The 23,250-nt window shown below is 53.2% G+C and overlaps 4 protein-coding genes across 9 annotated transcripts in view; 1 reads left to right on the forward strand and 3 right to left on the reverse strand.

Annotated features, from left to right (window-relative positions):
• On the reverse strand, positions 1-2,009 carry LOC124417065 (keratin-associated protein 4-11-like). The gene has a single exon (XM_046903672.1). It carries the CDS (start codon positions 1,197-1,199, stop codon positions 153-155), a length of 1,047 nt encoding a protein of 348 aa, XP_046759628.1. The 5' UTR covers positions 1,200-2,009; the 3' UTR covers positions 1-152.
• On the reverse strand, positions 1,382-14,429 carry YTHDF2 (YTH domain family, member 2). Of its 2 annotated transcripts, XM_015297724.4 has the most exons (6): positions 14,135-14,197; positions 13,895-13,919; positions 13,543-13,622; positions 10,870-11,006; positions 8,604-10,190; positions 1,382-2,461 (listed from the first exon to the last, which is right to left on the reverse strand). In XM_015297724.4, exons 5-6 carry the CDS (start codon positions 10,170-10,172, stop codon positions 2,438-2,440), a joined length of 1,593 nt encoding a protein of 530 aa, XP_015153210.2. In that variant the 5' UTR covers positions 10,173-10,190; positions 10,870-11,006; positions 13,543-13,622; positions 13,895-13,919; positions 14,135-14,197; the 3' UTR covers positions 1,382-2,437. The 2 variants fall into 2 exon arrangements, with proteins under 2 accessions (XP_015153210.2, XP_015153209.2); XM_015297723.4 differs by lacking the exon at positions 10,870-11,006 and having other exon boundaries at positions 14,135-14,429.
• The window catches only part of LOC419584 (discoidin, CUB and LCCL domain-containing protein 1-like), a 19,784-nt gene continuing 9,947 nt past the window's right edge, over positions 13,414-23,250 (forward strand). The window contains exon 1 of the mRNA XM_046903670.1: positions 13,414-13,764. Within this exon, the coding sequence (XP_046759626.1) occupies positions 13,634-13,764 (131 nt within the window). The 5' untranslated portion in view covers positions 13,414-13,633. The remainder of the gene's footprint in view (positions 13,765-23,250) is intronic.
• Positions 16,174-23,250, reverse strand: part of GMEB1 (glucocorticoid modulatory element binding protein 1) — a 9,845-nt gene continuing 2,768 nt past the window's right edge. For 4 of the 5 annotated variants that reach the window (XM_040651989.2, XM_040651986.2, XM_040651988.2 and 1 more), the window contains 7 exons: positions 22,485-22,609; positions 21,455-21,558; positions 20,910-21,064; positions 19,964-20,092; positions 19,156-19,293; positions 17,951-18,073; positions 16,174-17,068 (listed from right to left, as the gene is read on the reverse strand). In XM_040651989.2, coding sequence (XP_040507923.1) covers positions 16,347-17,068; positions 17,951-18,073; positions 19,156-19,293; positions 19,964-20,092; positions 20,910-21,064; positions 21,455-21,558; positions 22,485-22,609 — 1,496 coding nt within the window. In that variant the 3' untranslated portion in view covers positions 16,174-16,346. The remainder of the gene's footprint in view (positions 17,069-17,950; positions 18,074-19,155; positions 19,294-19,963; positions 20,093-20,909; positions 21,065-21,454; positions 21,559-22,484; positions 22,610-23,250) is intronic. The other variant, XM_015297725.4, reaches the window with a different exon arrangement.

Genomic DNA, 23,250 nt, shown 5'->3' on the forward strand with positions numbered 1-23,250 from the left:
GCTCCTCCAGCCATCAGCCCCAGCATTTTGTGTTCGCTGCAGACCTTGATTTAATGTCACACGATTAAGGCACGCAGTGAATGCCAAAGTTTGGGGCAGCCTGGGCTGGGGGCTGCTGGGAGATGCTAAAAACACAGCCAGGAGGAGCAGCCCTATGGCACCCCATGGTAAGGGGAGGCAGAGGGGAACCCAAAAATCAGCACGAGGCTCTGCAGCCCCAAAGCAGGTGGGAGGGGCTCACGGAGCATTGCACAGCAGTGCACAACCATACACAGTGGTACAAAGCCATGCGCAGTCCCATACGGCAGCACAGAGCAGAGCACAGCCATGCACAACCCTGCACAGTGATGCACGACCTTGCACAGCAGTGCAAGGCAATGCACAGCCCCACACAGCAATGCACAATCACACGGAGCAGTGCAGAGTGATGCACAACAGGGCAGTGCAGAGTCATGCACGAGTACACACAGCAGTGGGCAGCAACGCGCAACCCTGCACAGCAATGCACAACAATTCACAACCCTGCACAGCAATGCATGGCAATGCACAATCCCACAGAGCAGTGCAGAGTGGTACACAATCATGCACAAACATACACAACCCCATAGAGCAGTGGAGTGGTACACAGCCCTGTACAGCAATGCACAACCCCATAGAGCAGTGCACAACCATGCACAGCAACGCCCAACCGTGCACTGCAACACACAGCAATGCACAACCATGCACAGCAACACACAACCCTGCATTGCAATGCACAGCCATGCAAAGCCACCCACAGCAGCACACAACCCTGCAACACACAGCCATGCACAGCAGCACACAACCCTGCATTGCAACACACAGCCATGCACAACCATGCACAGTAACACACAACCCTGCATTGCAATGCACAGCCACGCAAAGCCATGCATAGCAACACACAACCCTGCGTTGCAATGCACAGCCATGTACAACCCTGCATTGCAACACACAGCCATGCACAAGCATGCACGGCCATGCACAACCCTGCGTTGCAATGCACAGCCATGCACAACCCTGCAGAGCATTGCACAGCCATGCACACAGCAGTGCACAGGAGCCCTTACACGACAATCCCACCCCCCCTCAGCCCCAAGCAGACCCTGCACTGAGGGCTGAGGTTCGGAAGCAGGGCAGTGATGCTGAGCACTCCTCTTTGCTTCTCTCCAAAGACAAACCATGCACGGATGCTGCGATCACAGTGGAACCGAGCACAGCTTTCCTCCACCCAACCCCCAAAATAGGGATGGACGGCACCCATGGGAGCTGCACCTCACCCCAGTGGGGGCTCTGAACGCTGCACTCAGGGCTGCATTCCTGCAGGAGGGGCACAGGGAGGCGAGAAGGGAGCAGCAAACCACAGTGATGCTCAACAGGATCTCACGTTTATTACTGAGAAGTGATTAATGGTGAAAAGAAAGGCAACGCCCATTCCTCATTGGCTTAACAAGAACTGAAGGAACATGTTCACTACACATTTTACAATATTTTTTGTCCAAAAAAAAAAAAAGAATTCTTTTTTTTCTTCTTCTTTTTTTCCCTGTAAACAAAACGGGAGGTCGGTCGGTCGGTTGGTTTGCTTTTAATGGCCATTCTCACCTTTCCAACCCAATTCACCCAAACCTCACCTGCGAGCCACGCAACGCACAGAGCAGAGCATCCCTTTGGGCTCCCAGTGCTTCTGAGTAACAAAAGGGGAGAAGGAAAACGGAGCACTGTAACAGAACCTCGTGGGCAACGTCTGCTCGTGCTCAGGGCCCCAACCCCCCCACGTGCTCGGGGGGCTCCTCCTCTTCCAGGTGGGAGAGGGGGGGGATAACAGAAAGTTCCTCCACTTTGCACGGTGGGTGTTACAGCTCGGTGTGCCACGTGCAAATGTCAAAACCAGGGGAGGAGGCGTAGGGCCGGGGTTAAAAATCACATGGGGGGGGGGGGGGGGGGGGGGGAGGGGGGAAATAAAGGCATAAATGCCACTTATGGGCCTTAAGATCCAAAAAAAAAAAAAAAAAAACCCAAAAAAATCAACGTAGTAAGAAGACAAAAACCAAAGCGTATGCTCCGAAATCACAACCAAAGCCAAAAGGAAAGGGAACGGTCTTTAGCTATGCTCTATAACCTAGAAGGGACATTTTTTTCTGTATTTTTTTTCCTTTTTTTTTTTTTAAAGTCCTATGTCTTGTGAAATTCCAATGCTTTTCTCTTTTTTCACTCCTCGAGTTTGACAGTCCTTTTGTTTTGTTTTGTTTTCCTTTTGAAGCCGCTGAAATTAAGAAAAAGAAACCAAAAAGAAAAAAACCCAACCAAGTCCTAATTCTCTCTGGGGTACTTTTGTGGTTTTTTTTTGCTCTTTCTTTCCTTTACTCTGAAAGATGGGCGTGATGCAATCTCTGCTGCAGTCTCTGGGGGAGGGATGGCCCTTCTATTTGACACGGCCCTGGCGTTCCTGTGGGGGAGAAAGAGAGAAGGCATCAGTTGTGTCCCACGTGGGGAAGGGAAGCATGAGGTGCGTTCACCCACGGGTGCTGCTCGTCTCTGTTCTGTGGGTTGGGTGGGGGTGACCCCATTCCTTTCAGGTATGTGGGATGCAGACGCCTGCTTGCATCCCCTTCCTCTCAGGGACTCCAGGTTAAGTGCCAGAAGGATGGCAGCTGTGCTCAGGAGGGCATCACCACTCTGGAAGGGAGGAATGGGAGAGAAGCACCAAACAGCACAGGGCGAAGTGAGGAAGAAAAAGGAAAAAAACCCAACTACAGCAAAGGGAAAGGTCAGCGTGGGTGAGGACAGTGACATGGTGTGCTGCTCTGAGTGGGCAGCAGCTGCCCAGGAGATGGCTGAGTGTGGGCAGAGGGGGCAGCTGCACATCACACCTCCCCAGCTGGAAGGGACCCACGTGGGTCACTGAGGCCAAGCCCCGGATGGAAGGACAACAGGGGCATGGGGCTGCAGCTCTACAGTGCAGGGGGACAGCACAGAAGGCACCCAGTGAGACAGCAACAACAGCACAGGGCTTGGAGGCACTGAGCTCTGCAGGGAAGCAGGAGCAGTTAGGAGCACTCTGTGCTGGCCCTGCTCTGCACCCAGCATGTCCCCCTGCCCCTGGGGGCTGCGGTGGTGTCATGGCCCTGTTCTGCTAATAGTGAGTGGGGAAGGCTGATGGCAGATCACATTATCCAGCTCCAGCAGCAGCAACAGGCTCTGCAGCTCAGGATGACAACAGGTGAACGTCTGTGTGCTCCCAGCCTCAACAAACAGCATCTGACTGCAGCGCTCCTATGGTGGAGTGCAGTGCAGATGAGGCAACAGAAGTGCAACAGAGGGCAGAATTCAGCACGTGGCTCCCAGCTTCACTGGGACCAGTCTGCTCCCCAGCACAACAGGCCTGCTATCACTGCACAAGGTCTGCATGATCCCAGCATTGCTCCCTCAAGGGCTGAGCTCAGCCATCCAATGCTGGCACCAACACCTTGCCCAACAGCATACCCAGCCCACAGCTCTGCTTCCCCAGTCCTGCTGCACAACGGATGCAATCCTAACACAGCAGAGCAACACAGCACAGGATTTCCACATGCCTGCCCCCAAGATGGGCTTCAGACCTGCCCTGGACATACATCACAGCCACCCATTGCCTCAGAGCTGCCCTGCAGAGCCTTCCCTTCCCAACAGGCTCAGCCTGAGGCACAGCCAACAGACTGTGCATCACTTTTGTTATGCTCCACAAACAGCCTCCAGCCCTGATTTACAAACCAAACACAAGGTTTCCCTCCTGCCAGCATGAGAAAGCCATCAGAGCTACAGAGAAACGTTCCACCCTAGCCTGCCTCACCTATGAAAGAGGATAAAATCAGACATATTGCTCTGGTCGCAACCAGAAAGCTTCATCCTCCCTCTTGCCTGCAATACCAATGGCAAAGGATGAGCCTCTTCTTGCTTAACCACCACTTTGCATTGCACAAGCAGAGCACCCAATTCCCAGAAAGGTGATCATCCTCCTGCAGAACGCTTTGTCCCTTGGCAATTTGGAAAAGGCAGAAGCCCACTTGCACATTTCAAGGCAGAATAAATGCATTAACACCTCTATGCTCTGTCACACCACGCAAGTGCAATGCTGAGGACTGCATAACCTCGTGCACAGATGGGGACTTGAGGGGCTTCACTGGAATTTCGGTTTGATGTGGTCACAAGGAAACCAGGAAAGTTTACTGATGGTCCTAGGCCATCCAGGCTAATAAAAATAGCAGCCAAGCGTGAAGAAATGGAGGAACCTGCAAGAAAAAGCAATGAGTTTGGCCTGCTTGGGTTAGAGAAATGAAGTGATACACATGGGAAGAAGCAAAGCAGATAGAGTGCATCAAAACCTACTGCTCACCACCTCTTCCTGGATGAGGATACATCCTCTGGGTCACGAAGCTCCTGAGACACAAGTTGTCCCAGGGAAGGACTGCTTCCACAGATGGACAAACGTGTGCTCATGCTCTCCTTACAGAGATCTGCTCCTACCACTTCATTTTGCTGCACACAGAGCTTACTGCCTGGGGAAAAGGAGAGCAAGGAGCAGTTTGCACACACCCAGCAGGCCTACAAAACTAGCATGAAGATGCTGCCTTCCTCACACACGCAAAGCAAGTGCTGCAGACCCTTCCCCTGAGCCTTGGGACAAAGCTTCAGTTAAATTTCACCTTAAGTTTAAGCTGGTATTTATTTAAGCTGATCACAACCTCACTTAAAAGCCCCACACTGAGCAGAGGACTCCAGCAACCACAGCTGGAAGGATGGCACAGTGCAGAACAAGGTGCTTCCTAAAGGAACAGCTGCCACAGAACGCCTTGCAGGACAGGAGAAAGCAGCATCTTGCAGACAAAGGCCACTGCAGCGTTACGGTTGCGGCAGCACCCTGCTCAAAGCTGCTCCTCACACCCTGCACGTGCACCAGGCCCACGTATCAGTGCACCTCTACAGTTCCTCAGCATCCTGGTCAGCTTTAGGCAACGTCCTGCAGCAGGCAGAAAGCCCAGGACCACTAAACGGCATGGCTGATCAATGCTCTGCTTCAAAGGCAAGTTACTCCACATGGAGAAGCCTCTGTTAATAAAATAACCCAAAACACAGCCCCCGTGTCAGTAGCTATTAACCTCAGTGTCAGCAGCTTACTCAAAACACTTACAATAAAAGCCACCAGCGATGACATCTTCCTCACTCCCTCCTTGCATACCAAAACCTCCATGTGGTTCCTAGGGAATTCGCCAACCACACATAAAATTCAAGTCAGCTGAAGAAGGAACAAAGTCTTGTTTTATTTGTTAAAGACGTTCATTGGTCTGTTCACAGCGAATGCAATCAATGCTTTGGTAGGAAAGAGCAGCTCAGGGCATCCTGCAACTCGGAGCTGCAATCCTGAGGCCAAAGGGAGGACAACCTGAGGCTGAAGGCAGTAATGAACTGCTAGAATAAGCAGCATGGTTTGTGTGTCCTTCGTTACTGAGCTGTGACAAACAGGCACAGACAGACAGATTTAGGAGGTCTGGAACTGAAGTGGGAGAAACAAGGTGTGTTACCCACTGCTTGGAAACACTGTGGATATGGTAAAACCAAATGTCCTGGCTGACACAGCACTCACAGCTAACAGAGGGCGACAGCAGTGCCAGTCTGGGCTACAGAACAAATGAAGAAGAAAAAAGAGCTCTGCAAAACACATCAGAAAGCACTCCCTCTTTACAGGGGCTGTGGACAGTTTCCAGCAGGCTCACACAACACCACTTTGCTTGTCCTCACATCCCATCTCCTACGAGGGGCAGCAACACTCCTTCCATCTCTGCTTTGAGAGGGTCTGACCTCAGTGAGGAGACTGACCCACGTGGCTCCTACTGAGCTGCAGCCCTGGGATGGGACAGGACAGGACTGCACCCATGCACCATCCTTCCCAGCTCCCTCTTAGGGAGGCAATGAGACAAAGAATGAGATCAACATCCTCCAGAGCTTACAGAGGATGCTTCCAGAAGAGGCAAGCTGCTGCCCTGCACATGCAAGCAGCACGTCCCATCACTATCCAGGACCCTTACACTGAGGTCACTGCAATGTTCCTAGAAACACATGGGTTTACCAAGGGCTGTTTGCTTCACAAGGATAAAGCAGCCCTCCCAGGGAAGGCACCAGAGCCATGCTCTACCCACAGCAGCTTCCAGCAGTCCCAAGTTCCTTCAGCTGGCATCAAACCAGCGATCAGCTTCATCAGTTTGGGCAAAAACACCCCAAACCTCTTAGAAAACTGCATTTAGTAGAGCAAAGCACTGGGAAGAACTGGAGCTCAGCCTCTGTGGGCACAGGCAGAGGAGACAACAGCAGGACGGCAGTGCTTTCAGCACTGAACCATTTAACCTCCCTCTGCTGGCCGGAGGGAACAGCACCAACGCTAAGCAAGATATTTTTCCTATGATTTCTTGGAACTGTTTCTGGGCATTCTAAAGAAGTGACTCTCACAGTGAGAAGTACAAAAGAACATTCAGGAGTTCCCAGACTTTCACAAGAACTCGTCCATCTGCTTGGGCAGCAAGCAGGAACCAAACTGCAAAGCAGACAAAGCTTTAGGCAAGCTGGGAGCCAAGCGAAACAACTGCAGCTTGTGGGAAGTTCCAAACAAGCCAAACCCTGAGACGTTTCAGCTTCAAGGGACAGGAATGCAGGACACAAATGCATCACCACCATCCCAAGACTGCAGCATGCACCTGGCTGCTTCGCAATGAAGCCACCAAACAGCAGAGACAGACTCCAGCCATCCTCAAGGCCACGTCAGAGAGCCACCAAAGAGGTCAAACTGCAGCAGAAAGAAAGCCCAACTCATTTCCTCCCCGACGGATGTGACAGGGCAGGGGCCCTCCGCATGCAACACTGAGTCAACAGCAAAGCTGGCGTTTGCTTTGTCTATCTACAAGAATCCCTCCTTGCCTGTGAATTCCAGAGACGTATGACTAAGTTTCCTTTGAGAGAATAAATGTTTTCCTACTCAGAACTTCTGCACTGCGGTGTCACACTCCAACGCCGCACGGAAAGGATGTATGGGCACACTGTGCCTGCTGCTGGCCCTCAGCACACCGCTGGGGAAGAGCCTTCAAAATACAACTGGAAAGATGAGTAAAGGTGTTCTGCATTGGAAGAGAACTGCTGCGTTGCTTGTTTTCATGTCTTACCCATTTTCAGGCCCCTTGCTCACCAGCAAGCCCACCCATCTGCCTCATTCCTTCCCCCACGTCTCTCTCGTTCTGTCACTCTCCCTTCTTCTCTCCCATTTCCATTTACCATTTTCATTGTATTCATCCCCCTCTCCCTCCATCCTGCAGTGCTTCTCCCCTCTCTGGGATCTGCCCCTTTCCACCCCCCACGCTGTCAGACACACAGCACACCACAAGCCCCACTTCCTACAGCATCCCACACAGAGCGTATTTCTGATGGCATACAGAACCTCAGCTGATAAAGGAGAAATCACCACTCTGGGACAGGCTGGAGAGCACGTGAGACAACGTGAGGTCACATAGAGATCAAGTTTACATTTAAAACAGAAGGAGAACATTTCCTTTGCACACCTTGCAATGTATTCCTCCCCTACAGATTTCCTTCACACACCATAAATGCTCGAGCATCAGCTGCAGCACACGACTGCCTTTGGTGGCAGTGTTTGTGCACGCAACGTTCCTGCAAACTACATTATAAAAATTAAAAACTGAGCTGTTGAGGTGAGCAGTTGCAGCTCCTGACTCCGCTCCTCAACTGCTGCGTGGAAAATTCCCCATTGCTGAAACTAAGGAGACCATCAGGAAACTTGGCCAGCTCCCAGAAAGCTGTGCTAATGCTAATTTCTAATTACTGTTTTGACCAAAATACAGCAGAGGGGGTCAGGTGCAGGTGGTTTGAATGGTCACTGAGTTCGGGCAGGATTTTCAGCCCTCCAGTGAACAAAGGGGGACAGTGGGCTCTGATGCGAAGCAGCCCAGCTCAGGGCACAGCCACGAGCAGCTCGCTGCCAGGAGGAACAGAATGACCTGCTCTGCATCCAGAGGGGAGCACAAGCAGTCACGGACTTAAATTGCTGCAAGGGAGATTGAGGTTGGGCATTAGACAAAGCCTTCTAACAGGAAGGATAATTAAGCACAGGGCTAGATTGCCTGGGGAGGGACAGGAACTGCTGTGCCTGAAGGTTTTACAAGCAGTGGGAAACATCTGTCACGCTGATCCTGCTCGAGGTAGGGGGTGGATCAGACAGCTTGTCAGAGCCCAGCTCCGTTTCTCAGCCGTTGCCCAGAGCCCCCACCGATCTCTTACTTTAAGTCACACTGAACCAGGAGCTGACCACGGTGTAGAACTGAATACAGCACACTGAGAAGTCTGGGATTTACAGCAACCCAAGGGCCGCTGAGTGCAAGCTGGTACGAGCTCTGTCTGCCAGGGCAGCAGCCAGCTCTGGCAGCACCCACCTGCACCCCAAAAGGGGCTCCTGTTTGGGTAGCAGGTTCCCTACAGCAGCACGCAGTCAACCCCAAACCCACCCACCAGCCCATGCCTTTGGGCCATTGGACCACCACACACACACGTGTTACCTTTTTAACAGTTTCCTCCTCCTCCTGGCGTTTCTCATAGTGTGAGAAGTCATCGAAGATGGAGGTGGTGTGCTTGTAGGTGGCAATGATTTTCAACACCTGCTTAGCCTTTTCCAGAGGCACCTCCTGAGTGTCCCTGGAGTTGGTCACTGGTTTATTCTCGTTGTTCTCTAGGCGGATGTGCCGCAGCTGGCTGTTGGGAACGTCCTTCACAAAAATCCACCTGACATCAAAACGTCCCTTCCACTTGTCCTGGGACCACACACCTGCACACGTGTTGTAGTCCACAGCAGATTTCATTTCTGCTACTCCGCAGAAGTGACCGCTACCGTTGACACTGAACAGTAAGTAAACGGGGCCCTTCCCATTCATGGAGCGGTAGGCGGCATCCAGTCTCTTGTTGCCGTGCTCTGTACTGCACCAGATGTTGTATTTAATGGAACGGTGGATATCGTCCTCAGAGTAACTCTTAATGATGAAAACCCGGCCGTGCTTTGGGTTCCAGTCAAAATCCTTGGGGTTGTAGTTGTTGATGGACCTCAACTTCTCCAGCACCGGGTGGGGTTCCGAAGGAGCCGTCCCAGCGCTGGGCTGCGCCGCTCCCACCCCGCCGCCCTCCGTGCCGTTCTGGCCGAAGCCGCTGCCGCGGTTGCGGGGCGCGACCCAACGCGTGGGCTGAGCCGCCGGCTGCGGGACGGGCAGCGGGGTGGGCTGTGGTGGCGGTGGGGGCAGCGGTTGGGACTGCTGCCCGCCGGGAGCCTGGGCCACGGGCGGGCTGCTGTTCATCTGCTGAGCCACGGGCTGGGGGGAGGCCTGGGGGGGCTGCTGGGCCATGTTCTGCACTAAGGTCTGCGAGGGGGCTTTCGCCACCGGCCCTTTGTTATCCCAAGTTCCTATATCCATGTTGTGTTTGATTGGAGGCGGGGGAAGACTCGAACCCGCGATGCCGTTCTTGGTCTTCAGCTTGGGCTGCTGCTTAGCTGGCTTGCTAGCAATGTCAGCCCAGGACGTCGGCTTTGGGGGAGCGATCGTGGCCGGAGGCAAGCTGTTAGATGCCACGATGTTGCTGGTAATGGATCCGCTCCCGACGGCCGAACCGACAACCTTGGGGACGTTGCTGGCCACGTCCGTGCTGCCCAGCTTCAGGGCTGCCATCCCTTGGTCTATGGTGTTCATCCCCGGAGCCTTGTTGAGAGTCTCGCTGGCAAAAGCAGACTGTCCGTCGATCATGGCCCCCCCCAGAGAACTGGGGGCGTAGGCGTAATTGCTGCTGTAGCCAGAGCTTTGAGTGGATTGTCCCTGAGAACTGTTATTCCCCCAAGCTGAAAAGTCAATCCCACTTGGAAAGAAGTTAAAGCCGTGCTGCCCGAGGAATGGAGTGCTGCCAAGGGCACCCGGCTGCCCGAACATGGCGTCTGGGAGGAAGTGAGGCTCCCCATTGCTCAGCTGTCCGTAAGAGGTTAGGTAGGGCATGGGGGGATCACCCCCCGTGGACCAGGCAGCCTCACCCAGAGAGTAGGAGAATCCGATGGAGGGACTGTAGTAGTTTGGTAAGTAGGAATCGGACATTGCAGTGTATGCATTGTTCTGCAAAAGAAAAACAAGCACTGAACAGTTAGGATGAGGAGAACAAGTGGGCAGGGACCAGGACTAAAGGCCACCTCTGGCTTCCCATGCCCTAACCCTCCCACCCTGGGGCTGAGCCCACAGACAGGCCTGGCCCCAAGCACCTCTGCTGCTAGGGGTGCTCCCACAATGGCTTTGTTGCCCCCAGCATTAAGCACAAAGGCTCAGCATGCTCCTCACGCTAAGATCAGAGCGCAGTGTCCCAATGCACGATACAGTCTGCACGCCGGGCTGCCCAGGAGCTCCTGCTCAGCTCTGGGAACAGCACCTTACCTCACATATGGATATCATCTTCTGCTTTTCCTCTCTCTATAAAGGAAGGCTTTTCTCACCTGGGTAACGCACGTCTCAGAGCTTATTTTGCTGTGTGTTTGATGAAAGGTTTGGAGGAAGGAGGTGGAGAAGGGCAACATGGAGGGCAAAGGTCCAGTGGTACTGCACTGCCAAAATCACAAACATCCCTCACTGCTCCTAGCACAAGCCCCTTCCTTACGCTTCCTACCCACGAAAACAGCTTTATCCTGACAACCTACAATTTGAGAGCTCCAAATACCCAAGAACTTGCAAACAAAGCAGGATTTAATGCCTCATTCTCAGAACACCAGCTGCTCCAGCACTGCGAGCACACACTCAAATGTACCTGGAAACAGGGAGCAGTCAGCAGTGCTGCACTGGGAGCCTTTTGTAGCACAGGGACCTCTGCAGCACAGCAAAGCAGGCTTTGGAGCAGAAGAAAGCTGTTCCGTGCTTTGGTCTCCCTTTTAACATCCAAATAGCCTTCAGGTTACGAAAACAAATGTTTAATTTTACAATTAGGAAACTCTCAGACATGACTAAGGTTCACTTACATGAAAAACATCTGTCATTCGGTATTCAAACCAACGTCCCCCCAGGGAGCTGTTCAAGCCACACTAATGGACATTATCATCCAGTAATGTGAACCGGTGTGCAGACAGCCTTGTGCTACACAGCAGCTTACATGCCAACCCAATGCAGATGAGATGAAAAGTCGGCTTGGGTTCCCATTTAAGAGCCTGGCTCGCAGCAGGCTCTGCTCCATTTTTTGTTGAATCATGTTTTCATGTGCCAAGCGCAGCTCCCAGAGGACTTCACACCATGCTGAAGTCTATGGAGGCTCTCAAGATGGCTCTGGCCCCCTCCAGAAATAGCAGTTTTGCCTCTCCACCTTCCACTGAGTTAAACGAAAGCAACAGGTTTGGGGCTGGGATAGCCTCAGCCCTTCCAAAAAGTCAGCAGGAATTATGATGACAGTTTGGTTCATTGCATGAAACACTGGAAAACTTTCTGCACTGCTACACGGCGTGGATGCATTAAGTTCAGAGTTACTGCAGCCTTTGTGTTCCCAGAGAAGATGGCACAAAAGCACACCAACAAAACAATTAACTCTTAACCCAGGGTACAGTTTTAGCTCTCAACTTCTGCAGCTGTGCTTTGCTATCAAGCACACCTCACCCTACCACACTGCACTCGCATAAAGACACTGATTGGTATGCAAATAAACCTTTTTAATTCTCTTACATTCAGACTTCTTGTGCAGTTAATTCCTCAAATTCACTATTCCTCTGCATCTGCACCTCAGACTAGGAGGGTTTAAGCTTGCTGATTCCTGGAGCTGAGGAATCACTGTGTACCTGAGCTTTAAGAACAAGGAGCAACGTGATTCTACCAGGCTGACAAGCTAGTAAGAGTCACACCTGAAATAGCAGCTCTCCAGCAAAGAGCCAGGAAACTTTGCAAGGTGGTCACCTCATGCGTGTGCGGACAGCTCAGATAGCAGCTCCGAAAGCACTTGCATTACACTGCAACAGTTGGCTATATTTAATTCAGAGCCTTAGCTCCCTTTCCCATTGCCAGAAAGGTGCATGTGTGACACTGCTCTGTCACAGCCCGGCTTGTTGGCTCAGCAGCTCCATGAGCCAAACTGAACCCCAGCTTTTTGCTTTCTGCTCACTGAGGCATCACAGGACGGATGAGAGCGACAGGCAACGCAGTGCAGTGAGAATAAAGGAGGCAAAGTCACCCTCAAGTCTCATCCAACGTTAACACAGAGGTTTTACCTCACTGCTGCTGCACTCCCACAGCTCTCCTCCCCTCCTCAGGTGCACTCGGGTCACCTCCTCCTTTTTAAAAAGGCCTTCACCAGTTTGTGACATGCATGCACAAGAAGAAACTAAACATTGAGATGTGTACCAAATGCACAAAACGGAGTAAAATACGATGGGGCAAAGGAAGCAGCTCACTTTGTTCAAGGCTAATCATATCTCTCTCCCTGTGCAACTCAAACTCAGGCTTGTAACTTTTTTTAGGGAGCTAAATACAGCAGAGTTACTTAACAGACAGGTGGAATGCCCAAGATTGTGCAACAGCTAACAGGTCCTTACAGAATATGGAGCACAACCGAGGGAAATACCTGTTGAGTATTTAACTGAGACAGAAACCTGCTCTTGTGTTCCAACAAAACGTGACTCAGGAGTATCTGAGACGATACACTGCCTAGTAAAAGTGATTAAAAAAATACAGAAAGGGAGAAACAAAACAGCTTTTTTTTTTACCAGTCACAACAGCAAAGGGAAAAGAAGCCAAGAGAATGAACTGCTTCAGCCTTACTACAGATGTTTATCTGTAATGCTTTACTTGTAGCATCTAATCAGCTGAACTCCATCTGTTATGTGTCACTCTCCTACTGCTCATGAGACAGAGCACTTAACAATGGAGCTAATCTCAAACAACAACTGAAGAGGAAAAGTATCTGGAAGCCTGACTTTCAGGAGCTGCTCACAAACTCTCCAGCTCAACTTCTAACTGAAGTTCTAAGAAAGCCCCATCAGCCCTTACAGGAGTGTTCTGGGGCTTTTTGGGGGGGGTGAGAAATGGAGAAAACCCCATGACATGCATTTTCAGTTTCCTTGGCAGAGACAGAAGAGCACTGATAGCATCTTCCAAACGCCTCCAAAGCACGGCTGCATCTCGCGAAGCAAATTCACAACGCTGCACAGTGCATCTGCTCTACAAGGAGCCACATACAAGCAAAGGAACAAAGCCAAAGCAGTACAAGTGAGAGACCAGAAGTAATAATTTCAAGACAGCTGATAGGGGGCTGAACCTCAACCGTAGGAAGTCCCAAAAAGGAAGACACAAAAAGTTGCCAACAGCTCCAGCCCTCACCCACAAGCTCAGTTTTTGCTGGGAGAAGCACAGGGACACAAACAGGAGGCGATGAGGGGAAGGCCGGCAAGCAGCAGAGTGCCATCGGCAGGGACAGAGCTCCCGCAGCTCAGCTCAGCTCACTCACCGGCCGGGCCTGAGGGCTCAAGTAGGGCTCGAAGTCGTCGTCGTTCAGCCCATCCTTCTGATGCACGGACCCGTTTTGCACTGAGGAAGAGATGCGCGGCGTTAGGAAGCACTCAACAAGCCGGAACACGACCGCCTCCTCCTCCTCCTCCGGGACGGCCCCGGGAACGCGGTGTGCCACCACACGGCGGGGAAAGCGCTCCTCCGCGCGCAAACTCTCCCCGTGAGTACTTTTACGGTGTTTTTTAACGTTGTTCTCTCGGCGTTTTCCCAAACGCAGCCCCGCCGCAACACGGGGCCCTCCCGGCACGGCTCCCCCCGCGCCCATCCGCACCGCCCCGGCCCCGTCTCACCTTTGTTGCCTTGGCCTTTGGGTCTCTGCGGAGGCGGCGGCGGCGGCAGCGGCATGGAAAGAGAAGGGAGAGCGGTGAGTGAGGGGAGGGGCGGCCGCAGCCCGCGGGAAGGCCCCGGGGAGGGGAAGGGAGGCCCGGCCCGGCCCGCGCCCCGCCGCTAGGCCCCGGCCGCGGCCTCGCCTAGCGGGCCAGGCCCGGAGCCGCCAAGGGGAGGCCGGGGGGCGGCGGCGGGGCCCCTACCTGCTCCAGGAGGCTGCTGGCCGACATGGCTCCGCGGCGGAGCGGCTGCTGCCGGGGTGGGGCGGGGCGGGGCGGCGGGCGGCGGTGACGGCTTTGTCCGGGAGCGGGCGCGGCGCGGCTGCTTGGCGGACTCCGACTCGCCCGCGGCGGCTGCCTGGTTGGGGCGACGCTCTAGCCCGCTCCCCTCTCCTCTCCTTCCGGCCCGCGTCTATGGCCCAGGCCCGCCGCCTCGCGCCCACACGCGCTCCCCGGGCGTCACGCGGCACCGCGCGCGCGCCGCGCTCCCAGGCACAATGGCGGGGGGGGGGCGGGCGCGGCGCATGCCGGGCGGGAGGAGGACCGGCACAGCGCCCCCTCGTGGATGGGCGGGGGAGCGCGGGCCGCGCGGCGCGGGGCGCTCATAAAGGGCCACGCGCACCACGAAGGGATGCACTTTGCCGGTCCCGAAGCAGCAAATCCCAAACCCTGCGGCAGACACCCCTCCCACGTCCAGCGATTCATCACCCTATGATTTAAGTTCCCCGAGCTCGGCTTGTCCCATCCCTGCTCCAGAACGTGCAGGGCTCGCCCCCCACCCAATGCCCTCAGCCCTGCTCCTGCAGCAACCCGAGGTTCAGGGCAGGGGGGGGGTGGAAGGCAGTGATGGGGGGCCACGGTGGGGCCTTGGTGCGGGGTAAGGGGGCAGAAGGCTGCATGCAGAGCCCCTGCAAACTCAGTGCAGCATGCACCCCCAGTGATGGGATTGCACCCGCAGCACACACAGACCCTGCACCCCTCCTGCCAGATGGGGACCCCGAAGCCCCATAGAGGAACCCAATCACCCCCTCCCACCCCCCCCACCCGAGGATCTGCTCCGTGCTGCACCTGCAGCTCTGTTAAGAGTAGTTCAAGCCCTGCACCTGCCTACAAACAAACCACCTGAGCCCAGTTCTGTTTTTCCTTTTAATGCAAAAAAATAGCCAAACACATCTTCCTCCCCCCTCCCCCCCCCCGCCCTCCCCAGGTGTGTTTCCTTCGCTGTTGTTTTGCTTCATTCACATTTCCAGCCCAGCAGCTCCCCCCCACCCCAACCCCCTCCAGCTCTCCCTTTTGCCTTCTGCTGGGAAGAGGAGGAAGGAGGGAGCACGGAGGTGCAGTCCCGGCGACGCACCGCTCCTAATCCTGCAGAGAGATTATAGGAAGAAGGAAAAAAAAAAAAAAACCAAAAACCCAAAAGAATACAAAAAGAAAACCACCAAACGAGTAGCAACAAGCACGGAGCAGCCCCAGCACGCCGTGTAAACGGGATCGCCCCCGATCCGATCCGGAGGCCGGCGCTCCTGGAAAGCAACAGCACGACATGCTTTGCACACCCCCCCACCGTGGGGAGGCTGTGGTTTCAAGCTTGAGTTGTTCTTTTTTTTTTTTTGCCTTGAAGCAAGTGAAGTGATCGCAAGTCCTCCAAGCAGTGCCTGCAGCACCGAGCTCAGCCAGGTGGGGAGAGGGGAGAAGTGCTGAGGGGAGGGGGGGGGGGGAGGAGTGCGGCCCCAGGGGGGGTCCGGGGCTTCGCAGCTGGTAAATGTGGGCACGGGAAGGGAGAGCAACCAAATACAAAAGCTAGAGATATAAAAACAACGTGTGTGGAGGGGAAAACACGGTCAGCAAAGCCAGGATTCCTGTCTTCTTCCTCCTCCGAACGAAAATAATAATAATAATAATTATAATAATAATAATTAAAAAAATCCCAGCTGAGGTGATAGTGAGGAGTCCAAAAGAATTCCCTTCCCTGGGCAAAAATAATAATACAAATGAGGTACCTGTGCCATCCCTTCCCACAGTGCCACCAGCACTCAGCCACCGGGTGTCTCTCTGACATGAAACCATCCGGGCTGCAGCAGCCCTGGGGCAGAAGCACCACTGAGCCCCATCCCATCCCTCCCGGTGGGGTTTTCAGCAGAGATCCAGTCTCTTCTCCTCCACCCTACAAACAGGCAGCATTGTTCAGTGCTCCATGGAGGTGGAGCCTTTTCCAGCTCTCACGAGTTTCTCCAGCCTTTTAGTTTAAAAAAAAAAATTATATATATATATATATATAATATATACAGTACAATGAAAATATCCATGGAAACAAATGGGGCGGCTGGAAAGTATGCTGAACAACAACAACAAAAAAAAAAAGCCCAAAATAGAACAGATTCCCAACTCCTTCCCGAGCTGATGCTCTCCTTTCCCACTAGTCCTCCAAAACCACGATCTCCACGTTGTGCACGTGGTGCTGGTGGTCCTCCACGTCTCCCACCACTTTCTCCTCAGTCCTCAGCTCCGTCTCCAGGATCACAGCTTTGCCCTCTGATTCGTCTGCATCCGCCTCGGGGTCGGGCGCCGGGTCGATCTCAATGATGGTCTGCCCATCATCCGAGGTGCCCTCCACGGCCTGGATGGTGGAGGTGAGGCCGGATTCCATGGCCACCAGTTCCACGGGGTTGACCACGGCTGCCACGTTGGCCAGGGCACCTCCATCCTGCATGGCAGCAGAGCTCAGCAGCGCCAGGCTGGAGGATGGGTGGAGGGTGACGGTGTCGGAGGAGTTGGTCTTGGAGGAAGACACCACGGTGGCATAACGGAAGAGCTGAGAGCCAGAAGGCAAAGTGTGGACAGTCACCGGGCTGGAACCTTGGCTGATGGTCGCCACCGGGATGTTGCCCACCGAGAACTGCTGGCCGACGGGGGCGATGGCGATGGGGGAGATGACCGTGAACTGAGGCTGCTGGATGGGGGTCGAGGGGCTGAGGACGGTGGCAGAGGCCGGACGCTGCAGGCGGGGTCGTTTGGGGGGTTTGGGAGCGCTGACGGGCATCAGCACCACGTTCTGGATGGTTTGGGACTTGGCCTTCTGGTCCTTGGCGAGTTTCTTCTGCTCTTCCAGCTGCCGTTCCAGGTCTGCAAAGAGAAAGGCTAAGCGGTGCGTGGGGCTGGGAGCAGCAGGCTCTGAGTGCTCCCAGGGGCTCTACGATGGCCAGCCCACCCCAAGGAGGAGCAGGCACTGCTGCACACCGCTCAGCTGATCCCACTGCCAAAAGGACAGGCACTTCTGCCCCCAGGGGAAACCCACCCACAAGGAACGGACATCCCCTCCAGGCAGCAGGAACTGCTGACTGAGCACGGCTGGGTACCCCAGAAGCCAAGCCCTGCACCTGGGACAAGGAGCAGAGCTGCCTGGCTCAGCTCAGCCATCCTCCTCAACTCTCATCTGTGTCAACACTGGAAGCCAAAAGCAGCACACTAATCTCATTTATCCAGGGCAGTAGGGGACTAGAACACCCCAGATAAGAACAGGTTCTACAGGACACAGACAGGAGGGAGACACATCCACCAAGCAGCTCTGGGGAATCCAGGTCAGGTTATTGGCTTCAGCTCAGGGGAAGCCATGCGAGACACCGGATAGCTCCACGCCGAGACAAGCAGACAGCTCAGCACCACGCAGACAAAGAGTTTTATTAGCTTGGGTGCAGCACTGCACTGCCAGCAGCTCAGATGACTGCAGCACAGCTCACAGCAGCACCTATCTGCTAATGCCAGCTGAAGCAGATCATGCTGCAGCAAAGGGCACAGCCCCTACTTTGGGCTGCTGAATGCCCCGAGCACCTGCTCTCTCCTAGGAAGGGATACAAGAAATTCCACTCAAGCCCTAGGATGGAGAGGGGTTTCGGGTACATTTTTTTGAGGGCTACATGGATTGAAGAACCCAAATGCAGTTTGTTAGGTGTTATGTTAAGGAAAGGTCACATTGGTTCCCAAGGGTGGCAAGAGGATGAGAAGCCAGGGCAGTGACTCTACCTGCAAGTGTGTAAAGAAACTGCTCTTCTCCTTGCTCTGTCTGGTTTTTCCTGTTGTCCAGAACCTTCTTGACTGTGTCCATCAGGCCAAACGTGTGAGCAACGTTGTTCAAAACTGCAGCATCTGCAAGGGAAGTGCAGGAGAAGGAGTGCCTAGTCCCACAGGGGGGCAAGGGCCTCAGGCAGGAACTCCAAAGGTTCCAAACCCAATTTTTTCTGCTGCTTTTTATAAAACCATTTCTGTTCTTCCACACGTGCTGGCTGACAAGGGCAGACCCATCTCCTTCATCCTTCAGACATCCAAGGGCTAAATAAATTCATTCACATGATAATGAAAATGAAACAGAGATGTGTCACCCAAGCAGCTCAAAATTGCTGCAAAATGAAAGCATAATTTGCAATCGCACAGATACAAACCAGATCTCCACCTACAAACCATCACCCCATGCAGTTGACAGTGTCATTAATGTACCAGCTCCACCAAAAGCTGTGCTAAATTTCTATTATAATCCACTGACTTCAATCACTCACAGCTTCCAAAAGCTGCCACCTACCAGACACAAAGATCCACCAGCCCAAAGCTACAGGAGAAGAAAAAAGCATCCCAGGTAAAATGAAGTTTGAGGTTGCATGGGTGTTCTCTTTGAGCATCAACAAGCTGTGCTGTCAGCCCAGTGCTCACAGGGCCACGAGCTGAACTGGATTAGGGAATGGATCCAAGTCAGAAATAAGCCTCAAAAGGGGAGGGAAGCTATTTTTGACCTGGATCGGTTCCCTCATCTGGTTCAGCCCCAAAACAAGCTTTTTTGGCACAGGTGAGGACAGAATGAGAAGTGAGATGGCAAGATCTGTTTAAACTCTCAGCCATGGAGAAAAGTGTTTGAGTAACTCCAGACCAAGCAGCACATCGAGGCAGGCTTTAACGAGCACCTGGAGCTGAGGACAGTCATCCAATGGACTCCTCAAGCTGCCAGTCGGTGTGCTGCAGGAGCAGGGCAGCACGTTGAGTCCTTCTGCCTCGCAGTGAGGTAAATGAATGCACCTCACAGTTGGGCAGGCTGAGACCACACTCAGGCTCAGCAGGAGGGAACTCACCATCCCGACTCAATGCCTCTAAATGCAATGGCTGGACTCTTCTCACTTGTTTGCCTGCAGCTCCCTTTCGAGCATCCTTCCCCATGATGGAGGCTCTGGCTCATCACCTACCTGTCATCTGGAAGGGAGACTGCCCCAGCCTCTGCTGGACGCCTCTCAGCACTTCTTCTATCTCCTTCTGGATGTTGCACACGACCTCTTCCATCAACCCCACATCAGCTATTCCCTTCCAGAACATCAGCGTGTCCTCTGGCACAGAGAGAAGGCAGAAGTCAGATGCACAAGCATTTGGCATTTCCCCACAGGATCACCTTAAACCTATGCCACGCGCAGTAAGCTTTTTTGGCAAGGATAACTTTGCAAAATGACTTCTAATTTGGCCATTTGGGGTGGACAGATGCAGGAAGCAGTTCACTAACAAGTTTTCAAACAGCCCCACGACCTCCAAGGCAACATTCCATTACTTCTATTCATCTTCCCAAGAGGCAGAGCTTAAAATCTTTGAGGAAATTCCTCCTCAGCTTCTGTACTGCTCCTGAGAGGGAAAGCAAAGCGCTGCAGCCAGAGAAACACAGCCAAGAGGGCTGACAGGGTACTAACAAGACTCTGCTCGCTGATGGTTTCAGTCCAGCTCCAGGCTGGCAGGCATTTACACCCTCTAAATGAACAAAAACCCCACAGTGCTCACTGTAACGCGTTGCAACTGATGTGAGGGATCAACCCCGAGGTCGAGGCTGAAGTTCCACACTGCCTGCAAGTGGTAGGGAGCTCTGCTTGGCAGGGACCCTGGGATATTCTGGGATGGCCAAGGGGCAGTGGGACAGCTCAACACCACCTCAGCTCTCCTTATTTCCAGGATTTTCACCTTCAAAACGTGAGCAGAGTGAGAAAAAACACCCAAGGAGCAGCCAGAGCTTACCTGAGATCTCATCCGTGTCCTTTTTCATGCCCTCCTCAGTGGCCATGGTGACAGCAGCTGTCAAAGCAGAGTTCCACTCGATCCCCTCCTCCATGCTTTCCTCCGACAGTGCAATCTGGGTGATGCTCCCTGCCAGACAGGCAACGTCAGCCCTCTCTGCAGCACCAGCCCGGAATCCCTGCTTGGCTTTCCACCCCCCTGCCCATCTCAGGCTCTTTTTCACTTTCATGGCCAGGCTGGTTCTGCCTGGCCCCTTTCAAACAAATCAGCTACAAGCAAGTCATGCTGTTTCTCATTGGAAGTAGGATTGTGAAAGGCTCTGGGGCTTCTGGAGGGAAAACCACATGCCTTCCAAAAAAACAAACTGGAGCTTTAGTATTAAAGGAGAAAGGGATCAGAACAGAGAGATGGGGAACAGGCCTCAGCCCAGCCACCTTTCTCCTTCTGCAGTACCAACAGAGTGCTCTGCACCTCAGCCATGCCCTTCTCTCTTAGGAAATGACACAGCCTGCTAATGGGTCCATGCTTGTTTATACACATGAAATGTATCCAACTCGATCTTAAGTTTTTGGATCAAATTTTGGACACCTAAGGCAATATCCAGCCACTGCAATGTTTTCTCATGTGGTCACAGAGCTTTCCAGGAGATTTTCGTTAGCTCACAGACAGGTCTGCCATCCCACCCCCCCGCAGCCTTATAGAAAAGTAACCCTCCCAGATGAACGATGTGGTATTCTTCTCCCTTGACCTCTGCAAAGAGATAATTTCCTGTTGCAAAGCATGTGATTAGCTGAGAATTTGTAGCTGGAATATCAGTCAAATTAAGCCTTCAGCCATTGTACCCAATTTGCTGACCTCCAGGTGATGTGGAACAGACTGCTCCTGAGCTCAGCATGCCTGGAGTCATTAGCATTAGCCCATGCCATGCCTTTGTTATAGACCCTACCATCAGCTGAGGTGGGGGTCTGCACCACGCTCTGCTGCCCCGGCATCGGTGCTCTGGCGCTGCTGATCAGGAGATCAAACTTGGTGCTTCGGCACGTGTTGGTGCAAACTTTGTCATGCTGGTAGAAGTCGATCTGTCCCGAGTCCATCATCTTCCTGTGCAGGGAGCGGGAGAGAATCAGACTCAGCTAAAGGCTCAGCCTGGAGATGAAAGGGAGCATCCCACTTTGGCCATGGGGCAGATGGAGACAGGGGGAACCCTGTGCCATTCTTCCACACAAAACTGCAGAGCTTTCAGGTGGTATGCACAAGCCAACCCCCAGCTTCACACACATCTCCAGCTATGGGCCATCCCCCTCCCACCCCCAGTTCCCCCAGGTGAGGCCGTTACTACTCAGGATGAAGAATCCTGCCCTATAGACCAGGATCTCTCCCCCAGAGGTGCTGCAGGCTGCTGGCCAGGGAACAAGAGCCCCCAGGAGATCTCCTGACATAACGCCTGCTTGGGATCCTGCAGCTGGACGCAGTGGTGGGCAAGTCAGATACCTCAGCATGATTCCTCCGAGACGGATAGCCCTCTTCCAGTCCTTCAGGGTAGACTTCCCAGCCAGGTGAACAAAATGCTTCGGGCTGATCAGTTGGTCATTGAACTGACAAGGAGATAAACAAAGGTTCAGCAAACTCAGGGTAGCACTGCTCCAGAAAGCCGTGGGGACATAACCACAGCCAGGCCAGCTCACCTAAGCCCTTACTTCTGCTCACAAAGAGAAGCTGCTTTCAAACTCTTCCCAGCTTTGAACGCCTGAGCACATCAATGATTCTAACTCCAGCATGGATATGTTTGTGAGGACAGCCTGCCAGTCATTGGCATTCAAACCACACAGCCCTAGCCAGGAACAGCCCTGCAGGCTTTTGTACAGAGCATGAACCAAATGGTCTCCTTCTGTGAGAATGTACAGTCATCTCAGAGATCGTTATGGGAGCTTCCTATGAAATCAAATCGACCAGCAGGCACTTGGTATTCACAGGTATTCACTTGGGCATCTGTTCTGTCCTGCTCCAGCACCTGAGCTCCTGGTGAGGGTCAGCCCTGGAGTGCTCTCACTGCACAGCCCTGTGACTCAGCCTCGGTGCATCAGCTGTTATGTGAGCACACTGTCAAATGGGAAATGGTAACAGCACGATTCCTCTTCTTGGTGCAGCCTGCTCACCGAGGAGCTGACAGGAGTGGAGTATCAGGACAGCAAGGGAAAGAAACAAGGAAGAGAAGCTCTGGCAGATCTCACTACACGTTCCTGTCTTCAGCTCCAAGTCCCTCAATGACAGCCAAATACAACTCTGCTTTAAGCAGTAGCCAAGAAACATGAAGTGAAGGAGACCTTCACCCCTTAACCCACTCTTCTCCTCCTTCTCCTCATGCTAAAAACAACCCTAGCACTGACAACCCAGCACACTGCAAAGGTAAAGTCGCTCAGCTCCAGGGCTCAGAAGAAACACAAACAGTAAGGAAGCATTGTGGAGATTCAGTGCCAGACATGGAGAGCAGAGAAGGAATCTGCTGTGAAAACTCCATTACCTTTACACACTTGACATTAATTCCTGGACAGACAAACTTCTTCCAGAGCAGGATGGCTTTGCTCTCCCCGCAGGTGATGGGATAGGCAATCTCAATTTCCTCGTTTGTTTCAATGGTGCTGGGGTCTGAGGGAAGAAAGGGACAAATGAAACTCGCCACCCAAGAGGCTCAAACCCCATAGACTGGGAGCTGAAGGCCTACAGGCTGAGAGACCTACGCTCAGGTGACCAAAAGAAGGGCCATTCCTAGCTCAGGATCAGCCCTGTTTTAGCCTTCTCCTGTTATTGGCTCTAACAGCAAGTGACATCTGCTTTTTAATACAAAAAGGAAGCTCATCCATTTGGAAAAAGTGGGATCAGAAATTCAGTGCATCTGGAAGGGGAAGGTCAACGAGAACAGCCACGTGGAACAAAGTGCTCCAAGATTTGAAGCACACATCTCACAGATCCCTTGGAGCTCTGGTGTCTCTAGCAGAGATATCAGCTATCTGCTCATCAGAAGTTCTCCAGCCTGTCAGATTTTGCTAACGCTGCCAGAAGAGTCCCACCCACCCAGGAAGCAGAACACCAGTGAAGATCCAACACCTGAGGACAGGAGGCTTTTCCCACTGTTCCTCAGGAGGGCAGGGAGCACACACAGCCAGCCCCAGCTCTTTGGAACGCTCAACCCAAACCTGTACAGGTATTTGTTCTGCAAAGCACAGCCCTCAGAGAGCAGTGCAGGCTCAGCCACTACCCTGACAGCCCTCATCCCAGCTGCTAGTGTC

The sequence above is a fragment of the Gallus gallus genome, chromosome 23, assembly GCF_016699485.2.
Source record: "Gallus gallus isolate bGalGal1 chromosome 23, bGalGal1.mat.broiler.GRCg7b, whole genome shotgun sequence".
Classification (NCBI taxonomy): Eukaryota; Metazoa; Chordata; class Aves; order Galliformes; family Phasianidae; genus Gallus; species Gallus gallus.

Excerpts from the sequence above, each read along its gene's own strand:
- LOC124417065 (XM_046903672.1), bottom strand. The coding sequence starts at position 1,199 with ATGGTTTGTCTTTGGAGAGAAGCAAAGAGGAGTGCTCAGCATCACTGC.
- YTHDF2 (XM_015297723.4), bottom strand. The coding sequence starts at position 14,161 with ATGTCGGCCAGCAGCCTCCTGGAGCAG. Across the intron at positions 13,920-14,134 it reads CCAGCAGCCTCCTGGAGCAG|AGACCCAAAGGCCAAGGCAA; the intron begins GTAGGGGCCCCG and ends CCGCCTCCGCAG. Across the intron at positions 2,462-8,603 it reads AGGAGGAAACTGTTAAAAAG|GAACGCCAGGGCCGTGTCAA; the intron begins GTAACACGTGTG and ends TCTCCCCCACAG.